At 40.0% G+C, this 25,748-nt stretch overlaps 1 protein-coding gene across 1 annotated transcript in view; it reads left to right on the top strand.

The window, feature by feature from the left end:
- The window catches only part of LOC147727408 (atrial natriuretic peptide receptor 2-like), a 592,594-nt gene that overhangs the window by 136,508 nt on the left and 430,338 nt on the right, over positions 1 to 25,748 (top strand). The window contains exons 4-5 of the mRNA XM_086963625.1: positions 11,745 to 11,847; positions 20,215 to 20,360. Of these exons, the coding sequence (XP_086819751.1) occupies positions 11,745 to 11,847; positions 20,215 to 20,360 (249 nt within the window). The remainder of the gene's footprint in view (positions 1 to 11,744; positions 11,848 to 20,214; positions 20,361 to 25,748) is intronic.

Genomic DNA, 25,748 nt, shown 5'->3' with positions numbered 1-25,748 from the left:
ATAGAGAAAAAACAAGGCCCAACCATGGAGACATGAGAGTTACCAAAAGCTGTGCTTTTAGGAAAGGAAAGATTAGTTCCGATCATGGTTCAAAATGGCTGTCAAACATAAAATGGTGCAGCGAATGCTAACTTATATAGAACAATACATAATCAACACTGCAAAAACATTCACATTCTAACATTTCACAGATTGGATATTGCTAATATATTTCACTCCATTTTTCATGAGAGTGATTTTGTCACTTGGGGGTAGCACTGAGGTGCACAGTCACCCTTCAGGGCTTCCCTTGCCTTTTATTTATGGTTGAGAAAACAGGTTAGAAGAATATGCAAATCAAAACAAATGCAATGCACATCAGGGGAAGTGAGAAAGCACAGCAGGGCAGAGAATCTCAAGAATAAAAATAGGGACCAGTACCCTATAGTGCCACAATACATATGGAAACTGCAGGTGATAGGGAGCAGATAAATAGACAGGCACACTAATATTTCTACGAGACTAACCTTTGATTGGTACTCTTGAAGGCTAACTTAAAAATAAAGAAAAAGACAGACTCCTCTTGACAATTTAAGAACAGCTCTTTCCTGTCGTAGCAGAGAGAGCTACCATACCCACACAGGTAAACAGCCAGCTTCAAAGGCAGCTACTTTTATACACAGTCTGACAATGCTTGTTACAAAAGTTCAAACAACAAATTACTTGGCAGTTACATATCGGTGCACATTGGTTATGGAAAAACATGAAGGGACTTGAGACCCTAAACTTTAACCTAATTCTCTAGACATCCTTTATTGCGATTATAACAATGCTTAATGAATGAACTATTCTTCTACTGTCTAATGCATGTGTAGCTGTGGTGAATGCATATTTATTTGCTTTTGTGCTTTCTCATTGTGCTCATAAGACCTCTTTTTGGTGTCTGTGTGTTCTAGGCTAATACAATCTCCTGTTCCTTCTGTCTAATCGTGTTTTAATCTATTGAAAACTCAGAATACACGAGTTGTCCTTTAACCACAACCTTACAAGTTATTCATTCTGTATTCAAGTGAACTCTTCAGCTCTCTCTCATCAGCATGAGTTTTTGGGCCTGCACTGCTGTTTAACCATGTATGACTGTGTGGCTCTTTCTATTCATGTCTGCTGTTACGCCATAATTTCGTATTTCATCTCTTCAATAACAGTACATAATGGAAATAGTAGTATTTCTAATGAGGGGCCTGCTTGTTCTAGAAATCAAAAATTCAATCAACGGTCAGATCAATCTGATTTAGGTCTCATTCCTGGCCTCTGCTGTAGGCACGAAAAGAATAGTATTGAGCTTTGCTAGATTTAATAAGGTGAAGACTCTCTGCAGCTGGAGGCAAAACCATTTCAGGGAAAAGCGGGTTGGATTATCCCACACAGCGTGTAGACTCCATCTTGAAGTAAGGCTCTTTAAAAAAGCATAGTTCCCATTAAGATGCCTAGCACTCTCTCTCCTTGAACACCACACATTTGAAGAAACACGTTTTGGAGAAAGATTCATTCCCTTTATCAACATTAAACAAATTCTCAAAGACAAAAATGTACTGACCCTTAAAGCAGGGACATCGCTTCAAGGAGGTGTTTGGGGTATGACATCTTCAAATAAATGCATTCTTTGCTTGGTGGTTGGGTCTGGGAACCCAGAGTAGGGCCTGGTATCTGTGTCGGTTTTTCTCGTAGTGTGCAATGAAAGACAAAACACTGACCTTTGATATTAAGAGGAAAAAGAGAGAGAGAGACAGATATATTCATCTGGTGGCTGAATTTCAAAATTTTAAAGCAGTTATCCTGGAATAAATACTGGCTTCCCTTCTTGTCCAAACAATGTGGTACTTGACAAATAGTTTATTTCACAGAGCCTGCAAACCCATTTATCAGCACACCCTATTAATTTGCCTGTGCATCCTCCTCAATTTGCAGACCAAGCTTAGCACATGGGGCTGTTAGTCACTTGATAAAATGATTTGAAATTAATGTGGATTAGAAACATTGAATTCTGCCCACATGCACTGTTTGACAACTCTACATGAAGGCAAGAGTGTGTGCAGTGAAAATATATTTTAAATGAGTGATCCCATATCAGGGACCAGTGGCGGTGGATAATTCCAGCAGGAGGGGTGGCCAGGTCATACAGACACACATGCACACTCACTACCTCACACCCATGCATTAACATGGACAAACACAACCATTCCCAGCATGCACTCAAAAATATAAAGTACATGCATACATTCACACATGCATGGATGCACACACCAAACATTTAAAAGAACAATACTTAGTGGGCCACAGAGGTGATCCCAGGTGGCAGGAGGGAATCCTTGGTTGTTCCTGACGATTAGGACTGCCTCCTCTTATCATTGGCTCACATTATTATTGGTCAGCCGATGAGAGGAGGTGGCAGGCGTGGCCAGTGGTGGGAGTACCTGCCGGGCGGTGACGTGGGGTGGGGGAGGGGCAGGGTGGGGGGTAGTAATGTATGTATTATTTGATTTACATTGTCTGCCACTGTTTTTTTACTTTTTTATTTTAAATTGTGTTATAAACATATGACTATGTACCACTGAGTTGTTTATGTAAATATTAGATTATTATGCTTGGTTATTAAATGTTTTTAATATGAATATGTGTATACAATAATAAATGCAATCTTGTGTTTTTTAATTGGTGGTGTGCTTTCTATACTGTTTCTCCCCCCCTTTATTTAGTACTGATATCGAATTACTTTTTTACATTGTGGATTATGGAGTTTAACATGTAAGTAAACATATAAATAAATAAAACAACATTTGTTACGTGCACTGCATCACCAAATACGATGCAGTGCTCGCAACAAATTTTGTTTTATGTATTTATATGTTTACTTACCTGTTTAATTCCGTAATCCATACATTACTACCCCCCCACCCTGCCCTCCCCCTCCCCATGTCACCACCCGGCAGGTACTCCCACCACCGGCTGCGGTTGGGAGGTGGCAGTCCCTTGTCACAGAATAAGATTGGGTCAGAGAGACTGCTATCCCCACCCCCATCTCGGACTAGAGTCACTGATAAACACTTGGCCCTGGCCACTTCAGGTATTAAACTTGAAGCATCCGGGCCCAAGGCTATCAGTGATGCTCCCCTCATCATGAGGGGGAGAACCACTTTACCTGGCTGAGGAGGCTATGCCAAGAGGTCTGTGACATCTTCAGACCAGAGAAGTTCAGCTCAGGTCTGTGCGTGTTTAGCACAAGTACATTGCCTGGCTGCCTGACCTGAACATCAAGAGTGTCTGTCAGGGTGGCATTTGCTCAGCCTGGCAAAAACTCTTCATGCATGGAAAAAAGGTGAGGGATAGGTCCTATCAACCCTTAATAATGAGCCACCACTAGTAGGGGTTCCAGGCTGTTTTGTTGTACGTGAATGTAGTCATGAATTCCCAGGCAAAACTACCAGGTGGGACGGACATCGGTCTAGCTTCTGCAGCGGTGTTTGTGGTATGACACTCCTCACATTGCATTCTTGGCATGGTAGTAGGATCTGCTATGTCTGTGGTGGTTTTTCTTGTATTTCTCATTTCACTAAGAGATTTTAGCTTGTTCATTTTATGGATTGAAATTTTAAATATATATAGTGACTGCTTTACCAAAGAGGTATTAATTCTATACCAATAGAAGTATTTCTTGAAAGGGGGTACATTTACTACATTTTGGAATGCAATATACAATCATTGGCAGTAGTAGACTTGGAATGCTGCATCTGTCTCAAGTTTTTAGGCATTCTGCTAGCAATCTAACAGCCAAAAGATGGTGGGATGAATGCATGCAAATAGTGTATCCAGCGAGAATCACAAAGGGTAGCATTCCAACCCATAGTTTTTGCACATTGTGCTATTCTAGACAGAGGCCCACCTAATGCAAATCTGTACTGACCCTGTTCCTCATGGAAATAGCCCATCCTGAACTGGGGCGTAGCTTCAGGGGGGTGTGTGGGGTGTGACGCCTCCCCAAATAAATGCATTCTTGGTCTGGCATTTGGGTTAGGGGTCCAAGATCTGTTATGTCTGTGCCATTTTCCTTTCATCATGGATATTTGATTTAGAACAAGAACGAGAGAGTAACAGATATACTGGCTTCTGATCCTAGGCAAAATGTTATTTCACACAACCCCCTTTTACTTTATTATCACATATGAGAACACTATTAAATACTTGAGTTCAGGATGTGCGCTGAAAATACAGCCCACATTTAGGGTTTACATGACTACATTAGGGTTTACAGTATGGTCCTCTCCAATTTGGCAGAGGCATATAAGTAACACATTTGGACTAAATGTACACTTAGATTTTGTGGACAGACAAGAAGTATCAAAGTTACATGTAAATTACTCAAAAGTGTAAGTTGCCTTTGTGAATTAGTCTCATATAGCGATTGGTTTACCAAAAAACAACACAGTAAATCTGTACTGTAGAAGTATTCTTTGAATCGGTGAGTAGACTTGGGAAGCTGCACCAGTCTCTGGTTGCCATGTATGCTACTGGAAATCGAACACCCAAAAGGTGATGGGATGAATCATTGCAAATAGTGTAACCAACGGCAATTGCTCAGGGTAGAGATCCAACCCATCACTTTCACCCACTGAGCCGCTCAAGGGTCCACCAAATCAACCCAGTACTAACCCTGTTCATTATGGAAACAGTACATCTCTAATCTTGTCATATTATCCCTCCCCCTGCAGGCCACTGCTTTTTAGTTGGGAAATTTTAAATTCACACACATCGAAGCTCACTGACTGAGCTACCCCCTCATCCCGAATGTTGGTCATCTCACCCTCACCCTACAGCCCACTGCTTTTTAATTGGGAAATTCGAGATTCACATACCCCAAATCTCATTGACTAACCCATGACCCTTCCTGAAAGACACACCTTACTAACACATCTTTGCACTTCACCAGAAGGTTTTTTCATATTATTATTATTATTATTATTATTATTATTATTATTAAATCTTTATTTCGACATGTATGTCATAAAAGCAACACGTTAAAAACAACATTAGAAATGATTGAACACTGATTACAGAATAGGGTCATTTAAAAAGGAGGGGCTAAAATTGCAGATCAGTTAGTCCTTGGGCGCTATGCAACTAAAACCAGATCATTATTCCACTTTTTTCCTTCTTAGATTCCACATTGCCGCCAGGAATTTAGTAACCCCAAACACAATCCATGGCGACAGGTCAGTTTTTAGTATTCGGAACGAATCGAGGTGCTGCCTGATGCCCAAATTTCTGCAAATAGGGACAATCCAATTCTTCCTGGGAATCTTGTATAGAGGACAGAAAAAGACCCTATGTATCTCGGACTCTAGATCAGCATTGCACCCAGGGCAGTTTGCAGGCGCATCCTGCTTCCATCGTGCTGATAGGGCTCTGAGCGGTAAAGAGTTATATCTCCACTGGAGGTACAGCTTTCTGTGACTACTAGGATTGATGGCATCCAAGGCAGGCTCAGGTTTATAAATGTCCTTATGCTCCAAGAATGACAGTGTTAGCGACCCTATTTTGGGGTTAGATAGCTGTTCGGCCAGGTTTTTTTGGTAGTATGTTCTCACCAGTTCCTGCCGGGATATCCCACAGCATGCTTCTTCAGGGTTCCTCCATACTTGGGTCAGGCCCAGTCTGTCAAACTCCTGCCTGATGTATTTTAACCAAGGAATGTCCCAACTATTAGGTAGGTGTAAAAGTTCTGATAGTTCATTCCTATAGCTAGACAATTCCGGAGTAGCCCAGAGTCGTCTCCAAAAAGTAAGAGGTTTCAGACCTAATTCCTCCTTAATAGGTCTCAGGCCCAAGTCCAGTCTAATAGGAAAAAGGGGCGAACTCGGCGGTAAAGATAAGAGTTGTCTGATGAACATATTTTCCAAGGTACTGAAATTTGATTGACATCTATGCGCCCATAACTCACCCCCGTAAAAGACTGCCCCCCGTGCCTGCAGCTTATAAATTTCAAGGGGAGGCGAGACAGGTTTGTAGATAGTCTGTTTTAACAATTTAAAAATCCCCCCAATTTTTTGTGAAAGCTTCAGTTGGGATTTGGTCTGGTGATGTGCCCAGGTCATGTCCTCGGTCAATGTTAGGCCCAGATAGTCAAAAGTTGACACTCTCTCTAGGGAAACACCCTCTATGGTAGGGTTGGGGCGAGACAGTCTGGGTGGATTGAATACCATATACTTAGTTTTGGATTTATTTATTTCCAGGCCCCTATCGTTGCAGAAGGTAACAAAGGCATCCAGAACTCTCTGTATACCCATGGGTGACTTTGCAAGCAGCAGGGTATCATCCGCGAACATGATCGCGGAGATGCCGGTTCCCGCCAGCCTTGGGGCATCCCGGTTGGGGACCCCGTTAAGATGGTCAATCACCCCGTTTACAAAGAGGCAAAACAGGGTCGGTGCAAGCACACAACCCTGTCTTACCCCTCTGCAAACGGGGAAACTCGCCGACAGGATCCCATGTCTGCCGCATCTCACCCTCGCATAGTTCTGGGCGTGGAGACGGATGAGGATGTTTAGTAGGGGCAGGGGAATTCCTAGAGCCCTCAATACTTTCCAGAGTTTGGCTCGTGGGACTAAATCAAAAGCCGCACGAAGGTCAACAAAGACAGTGTACAGCGAGCCCCCCTTAATTTTGACCGTTTTCCAGAATATCATACTCAATCTGAAGATTTGGTCCTCTGTGGATACCTTCTTTCTGAACCCAGCCTGGTACACACTCAGGATTTCCGACTCCTCCACCCAATCCAGAAGATGGTCCAGAATCAGCCTTGAAAAGAGTTTCTGTGAAACATCTATAAGGCTGATAGGCCTATAATTAAGCGGAAGAAGGGGGGAGCCCTTCTTGAATATGGGCACCAGCTCTGCCCCCAGCCAGGTGTTCGGAGGAGACATACCACCTAAGATTGCGTTGAAGATTTTTTGAAGGTAGGGGGCCCAGATCTCAGGTTCCTGTTTGTATACATCACCTGGTACTTGATCCAGGCCTGGCGCCTTGCCCAGTGGAAGATTTGCTATAGCTGTCCTTACTTCCATCAGGGTAAAGGTAAGCTCAAATCCATCCGAGTCCGTATTGTTTACGGTCGACGCGATGGGGTCAAGCAGGTCAATGGGTCCTTCCTTATAAAGGCTGCTGAAATGCTGTTCCCAGGCTTCAGGTGCTATATTGGGCATCACAGCTTGCTCATGGTCCGCCGAGCCTGTGCCTACAAGCTGCCAGAACTTGCGGGCGTCTTTGACCCCCAGGGCTGTAGTCATGTTGGCCCATTTTTCAACCTCCCATTCCTCCCTGGCGTAGCGTGTGAGATCCCTATATATCTGTCGCTTCGTTTTTATTAAGGGCCTACTGGTATTTTGTTTGAGCGCCTCTAGGAGGTCTCTTTTTGCTTGCCTACATGCCTTATTGTACCAAGACGGCTTCCTTATTTGGCTAGGCTTTTTTCCGCCAATGGGTTTTAGGGTTCCTTTAATGGCAGTGACTAACGAGTTATGTAGTTTGCCGAGCTGGTGGTGATAATCGCCTTGAGTGTGTTCTAGTGCAGCAACGCCCTCAAGTAGCGGAATTAGTAGGGTATACAGTTTGGCCAACTCTGTCGGATTTTTGGCCAGCTTGTCCCATCTTATCTTGCGTCTGTTACTAGACAAAGTACCGGCGTTAAAGTTGTCCTGTTCGGACAACCGGGCCTCTCTCGTACCCGGAATCCTGAGCCATATCGTCAAAGGGTCGTGGTCGCTCTCCCCCCTTTGTGTGATCTTGAAATCCACCATTCTTTTCCATTCCCTGCATTCAATAAATACATAGTCCAAGCGTGCCCTCCTTCCTGCCTGGGAGAAGGTATAGGCGGGGGGCGTGTCTGACTTCGCTCGCCCGTTACATGCCCTAATCGAGTGAGTTAATGTCAGGGTGGTGATCTGCAGGGCCAGTGGAGGCCAGACTCTTGCAGTGGGTCCGGCGACTGGGGGAATTTCCCAGACATCGTCCTCTTCCTGATCCGCTGCATCTAACAAGCCAGCAAGGGGTTCGAACTGACAATTGAAGTCACCTCCCACCACGAACATGGCTCCCTCAGGGAAGTAAGTTAGGAAGGAGGATAGTTCCTCAATGGTTCTGGAAGTAGCTGAGACACAGACTGGCCTGGAATAGACATTTATAATGCCCAGACTGAACCCATTCGACCACTCTAACAGCAGACACTGAACATCTTCCGAGCTGGTGTCCAGAGTTTTTACACTACAACCCAGATGAGTTGCCACCCAGATAGTTAGCCCTCCCGATGGCCGACCCTTTCCAGCCCACTTAGCGGGAACTGAGTAAGAGGGAAAACCCAAACGGTTTTGTACCTCCCGGGCCCAGGTTTCCTGGAACATACATACGTCAGCGCAGTCAATATATGCTCCCCAATCTGGACAAGCTAATTTATTACAAAGACCCGCTATGTTCCAGGAAACAATATTTAGGACCCTGGAGTCATCTGGTGCTCCGCTCGGAGATAAAGGGCCTTGCTGCGGGGTACTAATCTTCTGGATACCAGGAGAGGGAATAGCTGGGTCGGGTTTAGTATGTTTTGCCAGTACGGGTTCCAAGCTTAATGTGAAGTGGTCAGCCCCGGGGCCCCTCTCTTTGCCAGACTCTTGGTTCAGTCAGTCTACCTCTTCAAGACAGCTATACCTATTGTGATGCATGAAGTCCATTTGGGCAGGTAAGTGATGTCTAGGAGGCCTGTACCTTGACCCATCGATAGCAAATCCCACCTTGGTCCATCCTTCTTCGCCCCCCGGGTTCCTATTGATTTTAACTCTGGGCGGATAGAAGAAGGAGAGTGGGAGCAGTTGTATGCTGGTAGTTCCCGAACCCCCCAACCAGTTAGTAATGAGTTGTACTATCTGGCAGTTTCTAAAGGTAACCAGTATACAATCCCCTTTAATCACCTTGCTGATGTGTCCCACCCAGGAAACACGCCTAACCATTAGAATATCCCCCCTCAGGTTTGATGGCAGTGGTCTGTGGATATTCAACCAGCCGATCACCTTATTTCTAAGGGACTCAAATGGTTCCTGAGTATTGGGAGAGAGTTCAGGAACTCCAGCCAAAATTACAGTGTAAGGAGCGGCTTCGGGTGGGAGATTTACTATAGCTGGGTCTTTCAAGGGTGGAACATTTTGGACAGTGTGGGCGTTAGAACTGCTCTGTGTAGTTCCTTGCCTAGAAGGGATAGTAGGTGCTGGCACTTTGGATTTTCTTGCTAATGGTACTGGGGGAGTTTGCTTTGGTAGTGGGATAGGCAGTGTGGTGGAGGAAGAGGGATGAGGGATCTGGAGAGGTGGGGGGGGAATTGTACCTACTGATGCCATAGGAGGGCCAGTTACTGGAGCTGGCGCTATAATGGCGGGAACCCCACTAGGAACTGTACCTGTGGAATGCATACCCCTCTGGTTTGGGTGGGCCTTCATATCCCCCATTGTAGTCTCGATTGCTGTTAGCCGAGTATTAATGCTATCCAGACACCTCATCAAGGGTTCCAGGAGTCTCTCCATCACGTTAGTGATGAGGGGTAAAAACTGGTCGCCTTCCGCCCTTAGATTTTCGCCGAAAACAAATGGCGCCCCTGTACCCTGTAGTGACAGTTGCGTAGGGCACAGTGGAGACTCGCGAACATTATTTAATAAAAGGGGTGAGCGTTCCATGGAGTCTGGGGAGGCTGCAACGCTAGTCGGGCCTTGGTCAATTCTAGCCCTTTTTGCTCCCTTCGATTGTCTGAATATCTTCCTTTTGGGAACTGCTCCTTCTTTATTGCCCCTTGCTTGCGTAGTGACCAGTTCAGGGCCTGATCGCTTAGGTGAGGGAGAGTTAGGCAATAGGATTTGAGTGCTGCCAGTGGTCGCAAGATGAGAGTCTCGCTGAAAAGTAGAAGAGGATCTAAGCTGCAGAAGAACTGATTCAATTGTTTGATCTATGCTATCTAGGAGCTGTAGGTGCGAGGCCTCCAGTGAGTCCTGGGAAGGGATAATAGGAACTGGCGAATTTGGGAGGGCGGTGCTCTGGGTCAAAGGGATTTCCGTGACACACATGTCATTGGTGGGTTTTGAACTGGTTTTAATCAGGAAGTTGTCCAAAGTACCTTTAGATGTAGCAGCTGCTGCCATCGCCTTGCTCCGGGTCTCCCTTGTAGCCATGTAATGGTCTACCTTGAAGCTGGGGTGCACCTTGCGGCTCAATCCAGGATGATAGGTCCGATGATCAGATGAAAGAGATGTGGCCCGGTCCGGTCCCTCCTGGGCTCGAACGGGCTAAAACGGGCCCGCTCTTGGCCCGGTCTTCGCGCGCGTCCCGCGACACGCGTCCGATTGCGTACACTTAAGGTAGTGAAGAGGGCGGTCACCACAGTAGGCGGGGTGGGCGGGAAGAGTGTCCAGGTGCGGCTCCACACAGCGCCGCAGTCAGTCCTGGGACTCGCAGTCCCTCACGCTGTCAACGCCTCCTCTAAAGCCCCCAGCAGGTCCAGTGTAGAAGAACGTGGGTTCAAGGCAGCTCCCTCAGTAGATGTGCAACTTCGAGCGGCACCCGCGGAGCGGGGGCCGCGAGTCGCGGTTTTGACACCACAGGAGGCGGGGTGGGCGGGAAGAGTGTCCAGGTGCGGCTCCACACAGCGCCGCAGTCAGTCCTGGTACTCGCAGTCCCTCACGCTGTCAACGCCTCCTCTAAAGCCCCCAGCAGGTCCGGTGTAGAAGAACGTGGGTTCAAGGCAGCTCCCTCAGTAGATGCGCAACTTCGAGCGGCACCGGTCCCGTTCATATTACAGAACTCCTGTATCGGAATTCATTGCAAAACAAATGTTTACCTGTAACTCTTCAGAACATGTTACCAACACTCACCTGTTTATGTCCTAGAAATATCACTACAACAAATATACAGAGGTAAGATGGAAAAATACCTGAAATTAAGAATCCAGTCCAGCATCAATCATTAATTATCATGTACTAAAGGAATATAAAGTACACTCACTGCTGCACACACCAAGCAGAATTCACACAACTACTCAAAGAACACAAAATCGGCATCATTTAAAAGAATGCATATTAATAATCAGACAGAAAGTTGCAACTCTCAAGGACTGTGTGCCTCCCAATGGGGACTTTCTCTGAGCATGTTTGAAAACGGACCTGTAGGATATATGGAGATGTTACACTAGGTTCCCTTTCCACGCTGATATGGCTTTTCCTCCCCTCACAGTGGTCCATTCAACAAGGACGCGACAATAGTTTGCCCCGCAGTTCATGCAGTGACTGTGAGCAGGGATTATCTGCATTACGTATGGGACCTTTGGGCTGGTTACAAAAACGCTAACAAAAAGAAAAAAACATAATAGAATAGAAGGGTGCTTGTTTCAATATGTTGTCACAACGAATCATCAAGTAAGTACCGTAACAAATAATATATGAGCAAAGAGAGCAAAAATAGACAAAGATATTCGATTGGTGGTAGAAGATTTAAAAAGTTGTCAAAGGCAGTGGTCCTCTTATTTTTGAATATAAGATAGTGACAAAATACTTCTTTATTTCATGTCTGAAATAAGCTTGCTTAACATTTCTGCATATGATACGGAGTGGTGTACAATGGAAACCTTTGCAATTCTGTTCACTGACAGTTGCAAAATGTAACGATTTTTTTGTTTCTGTCTACAGGTTGTTTTGATCCATGTTGGTCTGACATCTCTCATTGCACACATCAGAGTAGGAAGAATGCAAGTGGCACTGGAAGCCAAAACCACTGTCTTGCCCGCAGTAGGTACAGTACACTTTAAAATATTTGTGTCTAAATGGAAAACAAAATGTTATCACAGGGTTCATATTTCAAGTCTTCAGTTAAGTGTACTTGCACTCTAATGCATTAGGGATGCAGTCGGCGCACTAGAGAATAATTGTAATTTAATTTATAATACGCTTAATACCACCGAATAAGTGCCCAGTCCTCCCATTTGACTTGGAATCAATAACTGACAGTGGACTTCCCCTCCTATCATATTATGCTAGAATAATAACTATCTAGAGTCATCAATGGCATGCATGCAGCATAGTTTGGTGACTAATAATTCATCATAAATCACAAAGTGGACACCTACAAACTTTAGAAGTGTTAGCTGTTAATCTTTTTTTCCCCTAGAAGCAAATCAGTAACAAATTAAAATGTGCTTTTATATGGCACTTACTGGCATGTCTTGCTGTTTCAAAACACTGCAAACAACATATGTATTGTAACTATTACTCATTTGTTAATGCTATAGTTTATGAACCTTGAAAGTGTGGAAATTTGGTTTACTCTTCCTTTATTCAAACTTGAGACCTGAGGTCACACGCAGATCAGCCAGTAGCATGCTTTCAACTCACTGAGACATCCTTATTTCTAAGAAAAATGTTATAGTTACAATTAAAAAATATTTGACAAAAACCCTATGCATTATGATTATTTCTGAGAATTGATTGCACTTAAAATCAATTCATTGGTAAAATGTGTGTTTATTTGACACAGCAAGTCTCTTTGTCTTTGTTTCTTGAAGCAATTGATGTAGTCTTGCACCTTATTTATTGTCATAATGTACATCTTGACAATGGTTCATTACTCCATCTTGAATCTTAAAATTCTTTAATTTTCTTCTTGATAACGTTCAAGATGCAGCTTTATTTTTTATTTCATGGGTTTAAAACAAATTACATATATGTATACTAATTATAATCTTTATTATTTGGCCTGGGCAAAAATTAAATGGTACATCCCTATTTTGGGAATTTAACTTGTAACACAAAATTCTCAAAATCATGCCATTATGCCCCTTTGAGTGATTATACTGAATCCGCTGTAACGTTACAACATATGCACAGGAGCAACAGAAAACAAGCAGCTGTTAGCATTTCTTTTGTGTTTGTTTGCACTATTTTTATGACAAAATGCATTTTGCACTAGAATATAGCTCAAAATACTCGACTTGCTTTTCACGTCATTACACGTAATTTTGTATAATTTTACAAACATTTTGTTAATTATGCAAACACAAGTTCTGGAAATTTAGCACTCTCCTACTTATTATGTCCTTTTTTACTGACCACACATTTGTGTACATCAAAAGGGAAAGAAGGCATTTTTTCCTCAAGAATTGCTGTCCTCCACCTGGGTTAAGAAATGAGCAAATAGAAAATATATTTGTCTTCAAGGTCATAAGCACAATATAAGTTACTATGCTCCATTTTGGGTAATCACGTTTTGCTGTAGAAGTATGCAGAATAATGATTGTTACTTGAACGACTTTTGTAATTGACAAAAGACAATTAGTTGTCTTCTTGGATCTGCTACAGAAGTGAACTTCTGAATTCTTCTTTGATATTCATTTCAAAAAGTGGAATTTGTATAAACTGATGTTATTGATGAACTGTATGAGCATTTCAAATGTGCTTCTGCTGTGTTTTGATGTATATATAACAGAATAGGAATTGCCATGTACACAGCATGAACGCTGAATTTTGAGGCAGTTATAACATAGGGCTAAATCGGAGTACTTCTACTGACTATATTGCATATTTGTCCACATATTTCGGCTCCTCTTTTGTTTAATGCTTTTGCATAGTGATTCATTTGTTGAGGTTTCTGTATTTCAGATTGAAAAAGAGTACATTTCATGACCATTTTAACCTAATGTCACAACTTTCTGTTTTATTTTCTATATAAATACTTCTTTCACAATTGTATTTGTGTTTTTTCCTCTGAGTAATGGTTTCATATGGTTTGGGAGATAATATTTCAATCCTTTTTAGGTCTCGCCTTGGCAGTGCATGCATGCACTGTCTCAGCGAGACCTAAAGTAATCTGTATGTTGGGGTAAACTTAATGTAATCTGTCTTTCTGCTTGCTATTGGCTTAGTTGTGGTTGTGTTGTTGTTATCTCCCTTTCTGTTGGCTGTTGGTCATTTTCTAACTTCCTTGTAGTCCCGATACAGCAACGCCTAACTACAGTGTTAGTTTGCTCTGCTTGCACTTCTTTTAATTGAAGTGCAGTGTGCCATCTGTTTTTCAGCTGTAGCCTGGTAACTGAAGACTTTCGCTTTTGTGTATGCTGGTTTAATTTGTCCGTTTTACAGCACTGCTTTGTCAAACTGTTTTGCTTGAGATAGTCCTTCGAGATTAGGGGTCTCTGTCACAGGCCAGTGCCCCCAGCTCTCCATTATCTGACTTATCTGCTGTTCCTCTGGTTGCGCCCAGCGCACATCACACCAAAGTCAACAGAAACGGAATGGTTTTTGCTCCTGTGTGTATTGTGCACGCTGAATGGCCACAAAGACAACATGTGGCTGAATTGAACACACCCACCCCTGCTCTTGCCTCAACAAAGCTTCCGCCCTACTCTGAGAGGAGAAATAAACTACCAAGCCCACGGCACCGCCACGTGACACTAAAGAGGGACACTTGGCAGAACATGCAATGAATATTTTTATGAAACACAATTAACTCACATTAACTGCTCTGTCTTATTGCAGAGACGAGACTGGCACCGAACTAATGACACCTTCAAGAGGGGCCCCAGAACAGAGACTCTGGTTGCCAAGCTCTGCAAGTTTGGTGCTCAGTCACGGGAAACAAAAGAGCCAAACTCCCTTCCTCTCTTTTGTTTCCCGTGGCTGAGCACCAGACTTGCAGAGCTTGGCATCCAGAGTCTCTCTTCTGGGGCCCCTCCCTGCAAGCCCTCACAACATCCACATGCTGCGCATACCTTATCTCCCTCTGGGCCATAAATCTTCTGAGGCTGCTCATATTCTTTGCTCTCACGTCCTTTCTCCCTGTATATTATTTTGTGCATTAAATATATTGAAAGAAAACTCTTTCTCGACTAGTTTCTGCAAAGTACTTTTTCTGGTTTTCTCAAGCAGTCAAGTCTATGTTGAAGAAAAAGACGGAGAAAGTTTGCAAAGCATTTAAAATTCAGTTTGAAAGCTGTTCCAGTGTGTTACGTCACCACCCTCTCCCTGGATGCCATTGTGTGCCTGCTTGAAGTCAGTCATGCATTGTGCACAGTGATGTAGGAGGCCACAGTGTTTTTATAGTCTGTCAGGATGGGCCACCTTTTAACAAAGAAAGCGGTGGTTTGTTATGATTTGGCTCTTCCAGATGCTTGTTTTAAGCAGATATGCCCAATGGTGGCCCATGCAGAACCAAACAGCAGATATCCACTCTGGGCCCTGTCTTCTTTTGGTGTCAATGACACTCCCACAAACCTCTAATTTTGTGGGTTTTGAAATTGACAGTTGCACCATTTGTGCACAATTGTGCATGAATGAGGATAAACACACACACTATTAGCATGTTTTTCCCCTGTCACAGATTCAGCAAAGCGCACACATCCGCTATTGCTCATATAATATTGCACCAGATTTCACCAGCCACAATTCGCAGGAGCAAGTACTTGCAAGCTACCTACATGGCTTTATAACTTTTTGGGCACAACCTGGAGGTTGCACCCAAAATGGAATTTGCGAGGCGATTATTATGCAGGCCTCAATATGCCATCTAGAATAATTTTCATTGTGTTAAGTTCTTTATTTATAAAAGAAGCCAGCTGGTCCTGTGATGATTGTGTGCTTGTCTACAGTGCAGAAACACTTTTGCATTTAATTTATTGGACCTTCAAACCAGACGATCTCCAGACAAGATTGCGAGAAAATACAACTGGCTGACAGAATCAGTCCATTTCTGACCTATCGGCTGTTCAGATCAAAAGATTCCCTGCCAATTAACAATTGTTTGCTTTTAGTTTTCTACAAGAAGACAGATTTATCATGTATTGATGGGCACATTTTGTTGTCTTTTAAAGATAAATAATATTAATAATTTGTAACAGAGACGCAGAGAAGAATGATCTCCTTTATATGTTTATGTTAGACGAAAGCGTTTTTTACGACAGAATTTTTTTTTTTTCATAAAAGTCGGTTTTCACTCGTAAAAATGATTTACTTACTCAGATTTTCGAGTTAGTAAATTTTGAAGTAGAAGAGTGCTGTAACATTTAGGAACACTCAAAATTACACATTTGTGGGTATTCTCAAACTCCCCTCCAACCCATCTCCCCCTTCTGTACCGGGAATATTTTTAAAAAATCAAAGAAGTCAGCAGGTGCATTTGCACTAGAGCAGCTGATTTTTTTCATATTAAAATGTGCAGGTGAATATTTTGCTGAGAATCGTTTAGAGATCAGTGTATGTAAGCAGGCCTGGAATGGCCTTACTGGACACTGGGTGTTTTCTCGGTGGCTGGCAGGGTGGGGGCGTTTTTTCTGCTAGTTTGGCTGGTTTTATTGCTGTGAGCCAGGTTGGTTGTGTTTCCTCGCTTCAACCTTTAAAATAAACACTGCAATACAAAGGGGTTTAAAGTGTACTGTTCAGGCAAGACTTACCTCAAAAACATTTGTTTTTACAATTGTTAGGTCGAGCCTGGGCAGCGCAAGCACTGCTCCGCGAGGCATGCTGTACTGGAGTATGGACTTGAAGTCCTGCCCACTCTCCGCCCATGTTTGTCATTGGCGTGTTCCATTGTCTTTCGTAAATGCTGACTTCTGAATCGTTAATAGGCTTGTTAGTCCCTTCTTAGTGCCGCCTTTTCTTCATTTGTAACCTCTCACGATGACTCGCCCTTTTACGTCGGTTGTTACTCGGTATGTCTTACTTACTCAGTAAAAACTATTTTCTTTAATGAGTTGCTCGCACTGCAGGCACAACATGCTTTCCTGCAACATTCAGTGTGCCACGCTTGCCTTCACTTTCCAAGCAGCCCTGAACAATGGTGGCCGCATCTTTGCAGGGAATTAGGTCTCGCATTTACAAGTGTTTGAGCTATTGGCATTGTAAATGACAAAGCCTTTTATTTATGTGTTAATTATCAAAACAGATAAATAAAACGTATTATCATTTACAATGCCAAGAGCTTAAACTTTTGCAAATGCGAGACCTATTGCATTGCAAATGCTTGTTAATGTATGTGGTAGTCAATGTATTCTAAACTCATTGGATATATGACATCATTGCCGATTAATGATTGAAGGTGTTACTGAATCCTCAATGTAAGTTTTTTTTCTGTAGTACAATTCATATGGTTACTTATAACATATGTTTGTGAGGGAATGTAGGTGATATTTGTTTTGCAGTACATTCCCACATAAAATGAAACTATGTTGGAATGGCAGGGCCTTTATGGAGCACAAAAGGACATTGTTGGTTTCCTAAATTCTGTAACTGTTTATAATGAGAATAGGTGTATGTCCAAGGCTTTTGTTTCCTCTAATGTTAATGTTGTCCATAATCTCCCTGTAAGCATCATTCTCCCTACATACCTGGACCACACAGGGGTCAAATCATGTATTAACATGGGCCGGAGAAAACATTTTTTGGGACAATGGCCTCAAATTCTGCCCCACACCCGTACACATTTACATGGAGGCTATGGTTACACATTCTTTTCATTAAACCAATGTAACCATTAACTTTAGGGATAGCTTTGCACCTTGATAAAATTACAGATTATAAAAGGCCAACTTGTAATGCTGGCTGTGATTGCTTTTGTTCCTGTAATGAGGGAAATCAGACTGCACTTTTGTTACTGCAGAGAGAACAAGGCTGCTCTGGTCCCTGTTTGAAATTGAATTGACTGGAAAGAAATGATAGACTGGAGTGAGGCCAAGAGTAATTATAAGTTGCTAAGAATAATTTAAGCATTCACTCAATATACTTTTTTCATTTTGAAGTACAAAACCATAAAAAGCAATTCCATTAATAATTCAGACAATACATAGTTAAACATTATAAAACATGGCGTCAAGACGGCATAATTGAAAAAGTAAGCAACAGATCATCACATAAAAGGAGCACTTAATACCTATCAAAACAAAAAAGCAGGCCTAGCCTGAATAAAATGTATTCCAACTGAAAGTGGGTTTAAAAAACTAGATCTGAAATGTTTGTAAATGGGTCAGAATAAAGTAAAGTGCATAGTGTCTTGAGTGGAAGTAAAACCACAAATACAAGGTGGGCGATCCACATCCCGTGATCATCCCTTGGGAGTGCTCAATAAAGGATGAATAATGTTTAACCTAAAAAGTGTTAGTAAGTAATGATGTGAGTTATACATGTCATATAAAAGATATGGTTCTATATAGAGAGTAGTCTGCATAAGAATATATGACCTAACTGTGACCTTTGATGAGACAAGGGTTTCCCTCTCTTCACAAAACTGGCTATCAAATGTGTTTTTTACCCAAATGAGATCTGCTTTCTTGATATTCTCAGTATTACCAAAAAGGTTCAGTCACCCTAATTTAAATAAAAATTCTTGATGTATGAAATCCATGGTATGCAAGAAACATGGTCCAGTTCTACAAAATCGTTTAAAGATTTCCTGTTAAGTTCCAGCTCCAACTTGAGCCAAAATGCAACCATAAAAGGAGAGGTCTGAGACTAATCGTGTGACCCAAAATGATATGCATTAGCTCTTCATGGCGATGGAAGTAGATGAGCCACTGTGGACTGCAAGCAGCCTTTTCAGAAACATGTTCTCGACACATCATAGGGAACAGTATTAGAATACCCCAGATATCACAACCCCAAGACACTATGGGCGCACATTTTACTGTATAGATCTCGAGCATAGCCCCACAAATGTATGCTCCAACCTGGTGGCAAAGTCTGAAACAGAAGCAATGCTTCTAGTGAAGGCATTCCTCCTTTCCCTGACCATTCATGACCAGGTGACAGAGGATTCGAACATGAGACTAAGGTATGAGAAGGTTTTGACTTTGGTAAGTGTGTGGCTCTTGCAGAGGTGGGTCCTGCTGTTTGAGCTTCTAGGACCTATTACCAGGGGTAAACATCATTTATCACAAATTATTTTCTGCGCAGGGAATTACAACGTGGTCGTTACAACGACCGCGTAGTAACAGAGCATACCATTACTCTGCAAGTAAGAAAAACGACTTGCCGAGGGGGCAGAAGGTGTTGGATTTAAAATCCAACACCTTCCCTACTGATGTGCATACTGGAGTTGGAATAGTAAATTATAATATTCCAACATCCAGCGCCCCTCCTAGAGCAAGTCATTGTTACGACTTGCGGGGTAATGTTATGGGTTGCTATAACGCATTCGTTGTAACGACCGCGTTGTAATTGCATGCAGGGAAAAAGCAGACAAAAAAAGTGTCATATTCATTACCATGATATGTGATGTGTTAGAAGTGACGCTAAGGTCAGGTATGTCTATATAAATATCCATGCTATGTCCTCATTCCTATTTGGGAAGAAGCAAAAAAAACTACAATGTGATTGGCCTCAATATTATCATTTTGCAAAGCTGCTGACCTCTATACCAACAAAGCTTGAGAGTGCACTTAGGGTAATTCAAATGCACAAGAACCATGCATTCTGGAGTCATTTTTTGGTGGCACAAACAAAAAAATCTGAATTCCTCATCTCCTGCCATTTAAGGAAGGCCCTGGACATCCTTGGTTAAAAATGGTCAAAATGTAATAACTGCGAGACGTTAATGGCATAGAACGCTTTGAGGTACATGCCCTTTGCAGCCAGTATCATTGTTTATTCCTGTGCACCCCGTGCCACTGTTTCTTCTCTTGAACTCTGGACCAATGTTTCGCCCTCACACCCAGGTCTGTAGCTTCCTCGTGTCACCTTGTGCCACTGCTTCCACCCTGCACCCTGCACCGCTGCCTCCCCATTGACTTCCTTTTGAACGATTACTTCATCCTTACACTCTGCTGCCACAAATGTGCCACTACGTTGATACGTGATAAACAATAAGAAAGAGCCTTTTACATAAATTTGATTTACTTTCCATCTGCACAATTACATATGAATAGGGCCTTAGAGGAAATTGTAAAAACATTGCTGCCTCAGATCCAATATCAATGACATTCATGACGTAATTTACAGTAATAAGAAGCAAGAAGTGTTCACAACACCTGGCCCTGTCACTTAATTTCAGTGGCATGCTTGCTGCCTTCATTCTATGTATATGTTGGCCCATGAAATTTGTGTATTTCATTTTTTTAAAGTTTGTGAGCTTGTTGGGGTTGGGCAAGCACCTTTTCTCCTTGTTTATGTTTGTTTTTAGTGTGCGGAGATGCTGTGTGTGAAGAAAGCGAGGGTTGTTCCACCTGTCCGGCTGACTGTGGTGTCTGCGCGCTCACCACGGATGCCAGGATCGGGATCGCTCTTCCGGTATCCATCATATGCACCGGCTTCATTTTAACAATTGTGGTAAGATTTATTTAAAAATGTCCGTTTTTTATGACGGAGCGACGTAATCTTTATTTTAATGGCGAATATCGATTTTGTTCTGAAAATGTAAACTTTATATAACATCTATGTTATTCGTGAAACATTTTTACAAAAAATAAACAACATTTTTTAGGGTCTGGGGAACTGATGGGATGATTTTATAATATTGAGCTGGTTCTCCCTGTAAATTGCCCAAAAAGATACTGCGAATGTCAGAAAGAAGAGTGGCCTTGATGGCGGAGGTGCGCATTCCCATATACCATCTCTAATTTTAAACGGTAACTGGACATAATATCGACTACATAATATCGAATGGACAAAATATCGACGGAAAAATATCGACAATACCAAAATATCGACTATAGGAATATCGTTGAACAAAATATCGACTGCAAAAATGACCCAAAAATATCGATTACAAAAATATCGACTCAAAAATATCGACTAGACAAAATATCGAAATATAGTGAAAGTAAAAAATATCGAAACAATGTTAGAAAATATTGATTTAATAAAATATTATATATATATAATATATTAATAAATAGTACCTAATGTTTAGGAGCGGGTTGTGGGTTTATAGGGGAATAGGGTGGGAAGTAATTTAATAATAATTAATTAGTTAATATATGTTTGGTAATTGTTTTAATTAGATTTTAATTGGTAAATAATTAATATTAATTAGTTAATTGTTTAATTGATTAATTAGCATATAAGTTAATTGATTAATTGATTAATTGATTATTAATATTTTTTTTAATAATTATTTTGTATATGATTTTAATTGATATATTGGTTATTAATTAATAATAATTAGTGATTTTTTGTATTAAGAATTAGTATATTATTGACATTTATTAATTGCTAACACATTAATTATAAATAGTTAATGATGTAATTAATATATTGCATATGATTTAAATAAATTAATTGGTAATTAATTTATAATAATGACTTAATTACATTAATTGTATACATTTAAATGTAATGTGTTAATTTATGTTGTAGTTAATTAATTAATTGGAATTAAACAATATTAATTAATCTAAATTATTATTATTATAGGTAATGTGAAAATATATTTTATAATATTTTTTTACAATAAATATGTATTTTTCATATATATATGTTTAATGTTGTGTTCATTATTATTTATAGTGTTCTGGCTTAGTTTCATAGTTTTTGTTATAGGTTAATTTTTTAGGGTTTTGGGTCTTTTTTCTAGTCGTGAGTAAAAGTGTATTTAGTGGGATTTTGGATATTTTTACGTTTGTGGATAAATGTGTATTTTTGAGTTTGAGGGTCAGTTTTCAGTTCTTGTGTAAAGGGCTATTTGTAGAGTTCTGGGTCAGTTTTTAGTTTGTGGGTAAAGGGGTATTTGTAGGGTTCAGGGTCAGTTTTCAGTTTGTGGGTAAAGGGGTATTTGTAGGGTTCAGGGTCAGTTTTCAGTTTGTGGGTAAAGGGGTATTTGTTGGGTTCAGGGTCAGTTTTCAGTTTGTGGGTAAAGGGGTATTTGTAGGGTTCAGGGTCAGTTTTCAGTTTGTTGGGAAAGGAGTATTTGTAGGGTTCAGGGTCAGTTTTCAGTTTGTGGGTGTAGGGGTATTTGTAGGGTTCAGGGTCAGTTTTCAGTTTGTTGGGAAAGGAGTGTTTGTAGGGTTCAGGGTCAGTTTTCAGTTTGTGGGTGTAGGGGTATTTGTAGGGTTCAGGGTCAGTTTTCAGTTTGTTGGGAAAGGAGTGTTTGTAGGGTTCAGGGTCAGTTTTCAGTTTGTGGGTGTAGGGGTATTTGTAGGGTTCAGGGTCAGTTTTCAGTTTGTGGGTAAAGGGGTATTTGTAGGGTTCAGGGTCAGTTTTCAGTTTGTTGGGAAAGGAGTATTTGTAGGGTTCAGGGTCAGTTTTCAGTTTGTGGGTGTAGGGGTATTTGTAGGGTTCAGGGTCAGTTTTCAGTTTGTGGGTAAAGGGGTATTTGTAGGGTTCAGGGTCAGTTTTCTGTTTGTTGGGAAAGGAGTATTTGTAGGGTTCTGGGTTAGTTTTCAGTTTGTGGGTGTAGGGGTATTTGTAGGGTTCAGGGTCAGTTTTCAGTTTGTTGGGAAAGGAGTATTTGTAGGGTTCAGGGTCAGTTTTCAGTTTGTGGGTGTAGGGGTATTTGTAGGGTTCAGGGTCAGTTTTCAGTTTGTGGGTAAAGGGGTATTTGTAGGGTTCAGGGTCAGTTTTCAGTTTGTGGGTGTAGGGGTATTTGTAGGGTTCAGGGTCAGTTTTCAGTCTGTTGATAAAGGGGTATTTGTAGGGTTCTGGGTCAGTTTTGGCCTTTAGGGTGAAGGGGTCTTTTTAGTGTTTTGGGACAGTTTTGGGTATTTTAGAGTGCTGATAGTTTAAGTTAACAGTGATACATTAAATTTATTACACAAAAATAGCTATTATTATAACTTTACATTAGTACCCTTTATTTAGATCAAAACTATTTATGTATTAGGATGTTTTCAGACAGTAGCTAGAGTGGAGTTGCAATTCTAATTATTAATTGGTTGGTGTACAGCATCATCAGTAATATTACCAACACTGGAGTTGGATTAATAAAAATACATTGGTTACTCTCCACCACATTTTATGCTATTACCTTGAGTGTAGTAGGAGTGTAGTAGGAATAGTACAATAATTTTTGTTAGTGTCCTGCAGCTTCTATGATTTGAGATTGACTGGAGTAGTAACAATATATATACAATTGGTCAGTGTGCAGCACATTTGTATACATTTGTTCATTACTGTAATTTACAAATAATAATTAATGCAACATAGATGTTTTCTAATAACTTTATTAAACAATTTTTCATTTTTTTATTGTGTACTACAATAAAATCACAAACAAATATAACATCATATTTTTTGAAACTTTTATTATTCACACAACATCTTTACATTTATATACATGTGGTCAATGTAAAACATAATTTGGATTACTAGAGTTTTTCAGTAAATTTTACATATTCACATCAGTCACTTACAATTTAAACTATTTATATAGAAATATATTAAACAATGATTTCTTATATTTTTCTTATATTAATATTTAATAATGTTAATATTAAATATTAACATAATAAAATATATAATACATATTTCTTTTTAACAAGTAACATGAGTAATATTACATTTTTAGGATCAATTCAAATACAAAAAAAAAATTTCTTGGTGTATATTTCACACAATGTTGTTTTTACATAAAACATATAAATCGATTTGGTTGTAAAGTTTAAAATTGTATAGGGAAACAATATGTTTAATTATAATATCTGGTATTTATCAAATATTACTAAAGCAATTATATAATTTTGTTACACTTAGAAATAATTATATAACTTTTTTTACTAATTAATAAAAATAATAATTTTTTTATTAATTATTATTATTATTATTAATTAATAAACATAAACATTATTTTATTATTAACAAAAATATATACATTCACAGATAAAATAAAGACTTTTTTAAGGCCATTCTTTATATACTAAATGGTTCTACTTGTTATATTAATAACAATAAATAAGTTATATTATTTATCATTATTAATTAAACCCATTAACATTTTTAATGTTTTATTTAAATTATACACAAATTTATTCATATAAATATACTGATTAACTAAATATTTACATCTTTTATTCAAAGTTTTATATAATTATTTAATATTATTAATATATAATACATATTATATATTAATTTTTATTAAATATATTTTTTTTTTAATAAAGGAAAATTGACATGAGTATAGTGTATTAATTTGTTATATTATACATGTGTATGTATTATATATTTTACATTTAACATTGTTTATTCTATTATCCTTTTACACAAATGGGTTAAGGGGACTACTTTTTTACCGCGTAAGGTTATTGCGCTCCATTCAGGACTGGAGAAGTTCGCGGTTGGGAGTTGCTTCGCGTGGAGAGAGGTAAGGTTATTTTTAACTACAAATTATAAGTAAGTGGTCATGTTTGAGGGTATAATCAAACTTTGTAGTGTTTTTTGGTGTATGTATTAATAGTTTAATTTGCGTTTGGGTGAAAAGTTTCCGTTATAGATGTGTCGTGCTTTTTTTCCTTCAAGTCTAATTTTAAGTGTTCGGAAATGTCTTCTTACATGGTTAATGTTAATTGTTAGTATATTTACAAATGTGAAGGGGGTATTTGTGGGTGGCTTTCGTTATATATGTTATTTTACAGGTTTCGTTTCCTCGCACGAAAACTACATGGAAGGAAGCGTGTTTTTTAATGGAGAAACTAATGTTTAAGTTATTATGCTTACATTTTGACTTTTATCTCCTATTTTTCGTGTTTGCCAGGAGCGGTTTTTTCACTTTTTAAACCTTTTTCGGGTTTTTTGGAGGGTTTCGAATCGGATTGATACATTGATATGCGTAACCGTTTTTTTAAAATAGTGTGTATATAACTTTAAATCCTAACGTGTACACACTACTGTTTTCGGGATTTCATGGAGCGTTTTTTTACGTTTTACAATTTATTTTCGGGTTTTTGAGGGTTTCCCACATTGGAATAGTAAGATATTGGATTGGATTGTATGGATTGATTTTTCCTTCATTGCGTCTCTCAAGTTCAAAAATAGTAAGTATTTATTTTACTATTTTGATTGGGTGGGAAATGTCGATTTCTAATGTTATGTGTATGTTATAAAAAATTATAAACATTGCATATTTGTTACGAATTTATTTGCATAAATTTTCTAAGTTTGTCAAACAAATATGTTTTATTTATAATTTTTTATATATGTTTATGACATGTGAATTTTATTAGTATTGTAAGAAGACATTCGTACATTTATTTGATATTTTTAAAGTAGACTTTTTGCTATTATTGCCAGGTATTCTAAACCTCTAGTTGTAGGGTATAATGTAACTTGACTTTGAAGTAGTCGGAACATTTGTTGGGTTTGTTTAGTGAGTTTGGGCCCTATTTGTGACACTGATTGTTCCATTCTTAGTTCCTGATAGCTTTGTTCTTTTTTCAAAGCTTCAAGAAGGTTGTGGAATGTGGGTTGGCCTCGGTTTGTAGTTGCTTGGAAAGCATTATGCCACCCTTCAACACTGTTGTTGGTTTTAGCCTCTTGGTTTAAAGTACTGCGATAGACATTCCACCAAGGGATTTGGAATTTGGGCTGGCGTCGATGTCCTGATCTGTGCAACCTTCCCACCCAAGTGTCTTCAAAATAGTCTAGCAATGGTGTTAACTTATCCTCATTCCTCTTATAGTATGCGCTGTCAATTAATAAATTGTAATGTTCAGCAACATCTGTAACAGGGACGTAGGCCAGGGCTATTAACTTTTTAACTTGATAGGCAAAGGTGCTATCTGTAGA

Source organism: Lissotriton vulgaris, chromosome 3_1 (genome assembly GCF_964263255.1).
Source record: "Lissotriton vulgaris chromosome 3_1, aLisVul1.2, whole genome shotgun sequence".
Classification (NCBI taxonomy): domain Eukaryota; kingdom Metazoa; phylum Chordata; class Amphibia; order Caudata; family Salamandridae; genus Lissotriton; species Lissotriton vulgaris.
This window is presented reverse-complemented; position numbering and strand designations above follow the sequence as displayed.